Source organism: Penaeus vannamei, chromosome 34 (genome assembly GCF_042767895.1).
Source record: "Penaeus vannamei isolate JL-2024 chromosome 34, ASM4276789v1, whole genome shotgun sequence".
NCBI lineage: Eukaryota > Metazoa > Arthropoda > Malacostraca > Decapoda > Penaeidae > Penaeus > Penaeus vannamei.
Genome location: NC_091582.1, coordinates 3,520,476 through 3,530,296, shown reverse-complemented (window position 1 = coordinate 3,530,296; position 9,821 = coordinate 3,520,476). Strand labels below are relative to the sequence as shown.

At 54.4% G+C, this 9,821-nt stretch overlaps 1 protein-coding gene across 1 annotated transcript; it reads left to right on the top strand.

Moving 5' to 3' along the window:
• The first annotated feature begins 5,316 nt into the window (after positions 1-5,316).
• On the top strand, positions 5,317-6,015 carry LOC138868041 (serine-rich 25 kDa antigen protein-like). The gene has a single exon (XM_070145480.1). The coding sequence runs from the start codon at positions 5,317-5,319 to the stop codon at positions 6,013-6,015; it is 699 nt and encodes a 232-aa protein (XP_070001581.1).
• Positions 6,016-9,821: the final 3,806 nt, after the last annotated feature.

Sequence of the window (9,821 nt, the reverse complement as noted above, 5' to 3'; positions counted from 1 at the left end):
AAGGAGGAAAAGGGAAAAGGAGGGTGGAAAGGCGCATGGAGGGAGAAGGAAGATAGAAAAGGAGGGTGGAAGACGGAGATGGAGGGAGGAGGAAGATGGAGGAGGAGGGAGGAAGATAGGGAAGTAAGGAGGGAAATGGAAGAAAGCAGGAGAGAGGCATATGGAAGAAAGAGAAGTAAGAAGGATAATGGGGAAACAGCGAGAAGGAGGAGAAGAATTAGATAAAGGGAAGCATGAAGGACGAAGGAAGAGAAAGAAAGAAGTCCGTATAGGAAGTAGAAAAATAAAGAAGACAAGAAGGAATAAAGCTGTACGTAAAGAAAATCTAGAGATCGAATAATATCAGAAAGAGAGAAAGACAAGAAAGAAGAAGGATAAAAAGACGAAAGAAAAGTTCTAGAAAAAAAAAGTGGAGAATTGAAAGGGGCACGAAGGGAGGGGAGGGAGGGGGAGGGGGAAGGAGGGCAGAAAAAGGACTTAGGGGAGGGAGAGAGGGAGGAGAGGGAGGTGTTGAGAGGGACTAAGGAAGGGAGAGGGGAAGGGAGAAGGGGGAGGGTGTTGAGGGGGACTAAGGAAGGGAGAGAAGGAGAAGGTATTAAGAGGAACTGGGAAAGGGAGAGGGAGAGGGAGAAGGGAGGTGTTGAGGGGGACTAGGGAAGGGAGAAAAAAAGGGAGAAGAAGGAGGGTGTCGAGGAGAACTAGGGAAGGGAGAGAAGGAAGGGAGAAGGGGGGTGTTGAGGGGGACTAGGGAAGGGAGAAAAGAAGGGAGAAGAAGGAGGGTGTTGAGGGGAACTAGGGAAGGGAGAGAGGGAGAAGGAGAGGTATTGAAAGGAACCAGGGAAAGGAGAGAAGGAGAAAGGTGAGGTATTGAGAGGAACTAGGGAAGGGAGAGAAGGAGAAAGGAGAAAGGAGGAGGTATTGAGAGGAACTAGGGAAGGGAGAGAAGGAGAAAGGAGGAGGCATTGAGATAGACTACGGAACGGAGAAGGGAGAAGGAATAGGGAGAAGGGGAAGGGGGGGGGGGGGCTGGGGGGGGCGAAAGGAGCCGGGTGGGCGCCGCTCAAGAGCCCCACACGAGGCGGTCGTAATCAGCTTATTGGCCAAGATATAGCACCTGGGCCAATAAGGGGGGGGGGGGGAGTCGGGCCCGATGTTTACTCTTGCCGGCGAGGCTGCTCTGGCTACGTGGGGGGAGGGGGTGGAGGGAGGGAGGAGGGAGAAGGGAAAGGGAGGAAGGGAGGGAGATGGGAAAGGGAGGGAGGGAGGTAGGGAGAGGGAGGGAGGGAGATGGGAGAGGGAGGGAGGAGGGAGTGGGAGGAAGGGATTGAAGAAGGAAGAGGGAGGGAGAAGAGAGAGAGAGGAAGGGATGGGAGAGGGATGAAAAAGGGAGTGGGAGTGGGAGGAAAGAATTAGAGAAGGGAGAAGGGAGAGAGGAGGAAGAAGCGAGAGGGAGGGAAAAGGGTGAGGGAGGGAGGAGGAACGAACCACACAAACTACCCTCACGAACGACCCACACGAAACGACCCACACGAAAAGACCCACACGAACGACCCACACGAAACGACCCACACGAAAAGACCCACCCGAAACGACCCACCCGAAACGACCCACACGAAACGACCCACACGAAACGACCCACACGAAAAGACCCACACGAAACGACCCACCCGAACCGACCCACCCGAACGACCCACACGAACCGACCCACACGAAACGACCCACACGAACCGACCCACCCGAACCGACCCACCCGAACCGACCCACACGAAACGACCCACACGAAACGACCCACCCGAACCGACCCACCCGAACCGACCCACCCGAACCGACCCACACGAAACGACCCACACGAAACGACCCACACGAACCGACCCACACGAACCGACCCACACGAAACGACCCACACGAAACGACCCACACGAAACGACCCACCCGAAACGACCCACACGAAACGACCCACACGAAACGACCCACACGAAACGACCCACACGAAACGACCCACACGAAACGACCCACCCGAACCGACCCACACGAAACGACCCACACGAAACGACCCACACGAAACGACCCACACGAACCGACCCACCCGAAACGACCCACCCGAACGACCCACCCGAAACGACCCACACGAAACGACCCACGCGAAACGACCCGCACGAACCGACCCACCCGAAACGACCCACCCGAAACGACCCACACGAAACGACCCACACGAAACGACCCTCCCGAACCGACCCTCCCGAACCGACCCTCCCGAACCGACCCACACGAAACGACCCACACGAAACGACCCACACGAACCGACCCACCCGAACCGACCCACCCGAACCGACCCTCCCGAACGACCCACCCGAAACGACCCACACGAAACGACCCACACGAAACGACCCACACGAAACGACCCACCCGAAACGACCCACACGAAACGACCCACACGAAACGACCCACGCGAAACGACCCACGCGAAACGACCCACCCGAACCGACCCACACGAAACGACCCACACGAAACGACCCACACGAAACGACCCACACGAAACGACCCACACGAAACGACCCACACGAAACGACCCACACGAAACGACCCACACGAAACGACCCACCCGAAACGACCCACACGAAACGACCCACACGAAACGACCCACACGAAACGACCCACACGAAACGACCCACACGAAACGACCCACACGAAACGACCCACACGAACCGACCCACACGAAACGACCCACACGAAACGACCCACACGAAACGACCCACACGAAACGACCCACACGAAACGACCCACACGAAACGACCCACCCGAACCGACCCACACGAAACGACCCACACGAACCGACCCACACGAAACGACCCACACGAAACGACCCACACGAACCGACCCACACGAAACGACCCACCCGAAACGACCCACACGAAACGACCCACACGAAACGACCCACACGAAACGACCCACACGAAACGACCCACACGAAACGACCCACACGAAACGACCCACACGAACCGACCCACACGAAACGACCCACACGAAACGACCCACACGAAACGACCCACACGAAACGACCCACCCGAAACGACCCACACGAAACGACCCACACGAAACGACCCACACGAACCGACCCACACGAAACGACCCACACGAAACGACCCACACGAACCGACCCACACGAAACGACCCACACGAAACGACCCACGCGAAACGACCCACACGAACCGACCCACACGAAACGACCCACACGAAACGACCCACACGAAACGACCCACACGAACCGACCCACACGAAACGACCCACACGAAACGACCCACACGAAACGACCCACACGAAACGACCCACACGAAACGACCCACACGAAACGACCCACACGAACCGACCCACACGAAACGACCCACACGAAACGACCCACACGAAACGACCCACACGAACCGACCCACACGAAACGACCCACACGAAACGACCCACACGAACCGACCCACACGAAACGACCCACACGAACCGACCTACACGAAACGACCCACACGAACCGACCCACCCGAAACGACCCACACGAAACGACCCACACGAAACGACCCACACGAAACGACCCACACGAAACGACCCACACGAAACGACCCACCCGAACCGACCCACACGAAACGACCCACACGAAACGACCCACACGAACCGACCCACACGAAACGACCCACACGAACCGACCTACACGAAACGACCCACACGAAACGACCTACCCGAAACGACCCACACGAACCGACCTACACGAAACGACCCACCCGAAACGACCCACACGAAACGACCCACACGAAACGACCCACACGAAACGACCCACACGAAACGACCCACACGAAACGACCCACACGAAACGACCCACACGAAACGACCCACACGAAACGACCCACACGAACCGACCCACACGAAACGACCCACACGAACCGACCTACACGAAACGACCCACACGAAACGACCTACCCGAAACGACCCACACGAACCGACCTACACGAAACGACCCACACGAACCGACCTACACGAAACGACCCACACGAAACGACCCACACGAAACGACCCACACGAAACGACCCACACGAAACGACCCACCCGAAACGACCCACCCGAAACGACCCACACGAACCGACCCACACGAAACGACCCACACGAAACGACCCACACGAACCGACCCACACGAAACGACCCACACGAACCGACCCACCCGAACCGACCCACACGAAACGACCCACACGAAACGACCCACACGAACCGACCCACACGAAACGACCCACACGAAACGACCCACACGAAACGACCCACACGAAACGACCCACCCGAACCGACCCACCCGAACCGACCCACCCGAACCGACCCACACGAACCGACCCACACGAAACGACCCACACGAAACGACCCACCCGAAACGACCCACACGAACCAACCCACACGAAACGACCCACACGAACCAACCCACACGAAACGACCCACACGAAACGACCCACACGAAACGACCCACACGAAACGACCCACGCGAAACGACCAACACGAACCGACCCACACGAAACGACCCACACGAAACGATCCACACGAAACGACCCACACGAAACGATCCACACGAAAAGACCCACCCGAACCGACCCACCCGAAACGACCCACACGAAACGACCCACACGAAACGACCCACACGAAACGACCCACACCAAACGACCCACACGAAGCGACCCACACGAACGACCCACACCAAACGACCCACACGAAACGACCCACACGAAACGACCCTCACGAAACGACCCACACGAAACGAGCCACACGAAACGACCCACCCGAAACGACCCACACGAAACAACCCACACGAAACGACCCACACGAAACGACCCACACGAAACGACCCACACGAAACGACCCACACGAAAAGACCCACCCGAACGACCCACACGAAAAGACCCACACGAAACGACCCACCCGAACGACCCACACGAAACGACCCACACGAAACGACCCACCCGAACGACCCACACGAACCGACCCACACGAACCGACCCACCCGAAACGACCCACCCGAACCGACCCACCCGAACCGACCCACCCGAACGACCCACACGAAACGACCCACACGAACCGACCCACCCGAACGACCCACACGAAACGACCCACACGAACCGACCCACACGAACCGACCCACACGAAACGACCCACACGAAACGACCCACACGAACCGACCCACACGAACCGACCCACACGAAACGACCCACACGAACCGACCCACACGAACCGACCCACCCGAAACGACCCACCCGAACCGACCCACCCGAACCGACCCACCCGAAACGAATCGAACTTATGGCCGCCGCACCTGGAGAGAGAGAACACCGCACGGAAAACGAGCCTGAAAACGAGACTGAAAACGAGACTGAAAACGAGCCTGAAAACGAGACTGAAAACGAGCCTGAAAACGAGCCTGAAAACGAGCCTGAAAACGAGCCTGAAAACGAGACTGAAAACGAGACTGAAAACGAGACTGAAAACGAGACTGAAAACGAGACTGAAAACGAGACTGAAAACGAGCCTGAAAACGAGACTGAAAACGAGACTGAAAACGAGCCTGAAAACGAGCCTGAGAACGAGCCTGAGAACGAGCCTGAAAACGAGCCTGAAAACGAGCCTGAAAACGAGCCTGAAAACGAGCCTGAAAACGAGCCTGAAAACGAGCCTGAAAACGAGCCTGAAAACGAGCCTGAAAACGAGCCTGAAAACGAGCCTGAAAACGAGCCTGAAAACGAGCCTGAAAACGAGCCTGAAAACGAGCCTGAAAACGAGCCTGAAAACGAGCCTGAAAACGAGCCTGAAAACGAGACTGAAAACGAGCCTGAAAACGAGCCTGAAAACGAGCCTGAAAACGAGCCTGAAAACGAGCCTGAAAACGAGCCTGAAAACGAGCCTGAAAACGAGCCTGAAAACGAGCCTGAAAACGAGCCTGAAAACGAGACTGAAAACGAGACTGAAAACGAGCCTGAAAACGAGCCTGAACCCGCAAATTGACCAGAATTATTACTTATATAAAACGCATTACGGAAGAAGGATAATGCTCGGCTATCCACTCACGAGAGTCGTCGTAAGTGGATGTAATGAAGACACAACGAAGGGAAATTAGGGCTGCGTCGGAGTAAGTGGCGGAGGGAGTCAGACATTGGTGTTTTGGAGGGGTCGGTGTGGGAGGGGGGGTGATTGCGGGGGAGGAAGGGGGAGGAACAGGGGAGGAAGGGGGAGGGAGTCAGACATCGGTGTTTTGGAGGGGTCGGTGTGGGGAGTGGGGGTGGGGGTGATTGCGGGGAGGAAGGGGGAGGAAAGGGGGGGGAGGAGTGGGGGAGGAAGGGGGAGGGGGGCATTTGGATGGGGAGGCGGGGGGTGAAAGGGAGTCAGACATTGGTGTTTGGAGGGCCGGTGGGAGGAAGTGGATTACTTGAGGGGAGGGAAGGGGAAGAAAGGGAGGAATTTGGAGGGGGTGAAGGGGGGTGGGGGTGATTGCGGGGGAGGGGAGGAGGAAGGGGAGGAGTCGGGTATCGGTGTTTTGGAGGGGTCGGTGTGAAGGGTGAGTACGGGGAGGAAGGGAGGAAGAGGAGGAAGGGGGAGGGGCATTTGGATGGGGAGGGGGCGGGGGAAGGTGAGGAGTCAGACATTGGTGTTTTGGAGGGGTCGGTGAAGGTGATTGCGGGGAAAAGGGAGAAAGGGGAGGGTATTTGGAGGGGGGTGAAGGAAGATAGATTGAGGAGGAGGAGGAGGGGTTTGGGGGTGATTCGGGAGGGGTGGAGAAGGGGGAAGGGGAGGCATTTAGTTGGGGGGAGGGTGAGAAAGGTATAGATTGAGGAGTAGAAGGAGAGGGTTGGGTAGGAGGTGAAAGCGTAGGGGGTAGGGAGGAGGAGGGAGAGGTCATTTGGATTGGGGGGCAGAGTGAGGAAAGGTATAGATTGAGGAGTAGGAGGAGGAGGAAGAAGGGATAGGGGGTGAAGCGTAGGGGAGTAAGGGGTTAGGGAGTAGAGAAAGGGATATAGTTTGAAAAGGGTAGGGGGGTTGGGGCTCTGGATATTGAATAGGGGTTGAAAGGTTGGGGTATCGGGTAGGGGTAAGGATGGAATGGTGGAGTAAATAATGAAGGACATTTGACTAGAAGCTTAAGGGTATGGGACGGAAGGGAGGGGTAAGACTTGGGGGGTGGAGGGGAGGGGAGGTAAGACTTGGGGGTGGAGGGGAGGAGGGTAAGACAGGGGGTGGAGGGGAGGGAAAGGGAGGTAAGACGGGAGGGTGGAGGGGTGGAGGGGAAGGGGGGGGGTTACTATTGGCACTAAGGGCCAAAGTCGTTTCTCGTAAATGAGAGTAACGGAGTCGCTGTGGCGAGATATTGTTTTGGAATGGGGGGAAGGACGGCGGGAATGGGAATAGGAATCGAGAAGGATAGGCGGGAAGACGGACAGGGAGATAAAGGGATAGATAGATAGAGGGATAGATAGATAGATAAAGGGATAGATAGATAGATGGAGGGATAGATCGATAGATGGAGAGATAAATAGATAGATGGAGGGATAGATAGATAGAGGGATAGATAGATAGATGGAGGGATAGATAGATAGATAGATAGAGGGATAGATAGATAGATAAAGGGATAGATAAATAGATGGAGGGATAAATAGATAGATGGAGGGATAAATAGATAGAAAGAGGGATAGATAGATAAATGGAGGGGTAGATAGATAGATAGGTAGATAGATGGAGAAAATGATAGATAGATGGAGGAATAGATAGATAGATGGAGGCATAGATAAATAGCTGGAGGGATAGATAGATGGAGGGATCGATGGAGAGGTAGATAGATGGAGAAAAAGGTAGATAGATAGATAGATGAGGAAATAGATAGATAGAGAGGTAGACATATAGAATGAAAACAGATGGAGAGACGAGATCGGTAGATATTGACAAACAGACAAAGAGATTAGTAAGATTATAGACACACAGACAGGCAGGTAGATACGAATGTGAACTAACAGAAGAAAATGTGGGAATAAAGCAAAGGAAAAGATATGTAAAAAGAAAGAAAGAAAGAAAGAATACTAAAAACAAGGGATTGTTCTGTCACAGCCGAGGGAGGGAAGGGGGAAGGGAAGGAGAGTAGAAGAGGGAGGGAAGGAGGGAGGGGAGGGGAATGGAGGAGGGAGGGAAGGAGAGTAGAGGAAGGGAGGGAAGGAGAGTAGAGGAGAGAGGGAAGGAGGGGAGGAAAATGGAGGAGGGAGGGAAGGAGGGAGGGAAGGAGAGTAGAGGAGAGAGGGAAGGAGGAAGGGAAGGAGAATGGAGGAGGGAGGGAAGGAGGAAGGTAGAAGGAGAGTAGAGGAGGGAGGGAAGGAGAATGGAGGAGGTAGGGAAGGAGGAGGGAGGGAAGGAGAGTAGAGGAGGGAGGGAAGGAGGGAGGGAAGAGGAGGAAGCGAGAGAGAGGAATAGGCGGAGGGGGAGACCAAAGTACCTGAAGCCCCTCCTTCAGAAAGCTATCTTCCCTCCCCCGCTTCTTCCCCTCCCCACAACCCCTTCTTCTCTTCCTCCCTTCCTCCTTCCCCCCTTCCCTCCTCTACCCCCCTCCACCAACCCCCACTCGGCGTCGACTCTGAATCCTCGAACGGGAAGGAGTCATTATCTCGCGAGTCACTGATGCTTCGAGGATGGAGATAAGGGGGGGGGGGGTTAGAGAGGAGGGGGGAGGTAGAGAGGAGGGGGGGTTAGAGAGGAGGGGGGCGGGGTAGAGAGGAGGGGGGGTAGAGAGGGGGAGAGGGGGGGGGTAAGGAGAGGAAACGGGGGGCGGGGAAAAAGGGGAGAGGAGGGGGAAGCAGGAGAAGGAAAGGGAAAAGGGAAAGGGGGAGTGGAAGGAAGGGGGAGAGGAGAAGGGGAGGAAAAGGGGGAAAGGGGAAAGGGAGGGGGAAGGAGAGGAGGGGGAGAGGAGAAGAGGAAAAGAGAAGGGACGGGGTAGAGGGATGGGGGAAGGAGGAGAGAAGGAGGAGGAAGAAGAGGAGATGATGATAGAATAATAAATAAATAAATATATAAACATATAGACAGTAGAGAAACAAACAGTTAGACAGATAATAGCACACGTGACCAGAAAGACAAAACAAATGAATAGATAAATAAATAAATAAAGAAAATAACTATAAAGCACACGTGACCAGAAAGACAAAACAAATAAATAAATAAATAAAGAAAGAAAATAACGTAGACAGACAAGCAGACGAACAGACAGACACAACGTCACGGTGCAGAGAGAATGAGAGTACATTATTCAATATTGACATTCAGATTATTAAATAATCCGTCGCAGAGAGATTGTGCAAACTACGAAAAAGTGGAAAGAGAGAGAGGGGAAAAAAAGAGAAAAAAAAGAAGAAAAAGTTGCCTCGGGACTTCGTCTTTCATTACTAATAAACTTCGTTGAATGTGACTTGGATTTAAGTCAACAGATTTTTGCGAATTCAGTTTATTTTGCGACGAAGGTTTTGGCATTAAGTGTAACACGCCTTTTTTTCTTGTTGGGGATCATGTGTTTCTTTTTTTCTCTCTCTTTCTTTTTTTCTTTCTTTCTCTCTCTTTGTCTGTCTGTCTGTCTGTCTGTCTGTCTCTCTCTCTCACTCTCTCTCTCTCTCTCACTCTCTTTCTATCTGCGTCTGTATGTCTGTCTCTCTCTCTCTCTTTCTCTCTGTCTCTTTCTCTCTCTCTCTCTTCATCTCTCTCTCTCTCTCTCTCTCTCTCTCTCTCTCTCTCTCTCTCTCTCTCTCTCTCTCTCTCTCTCTCTCTCTCTCTCTCTATATATA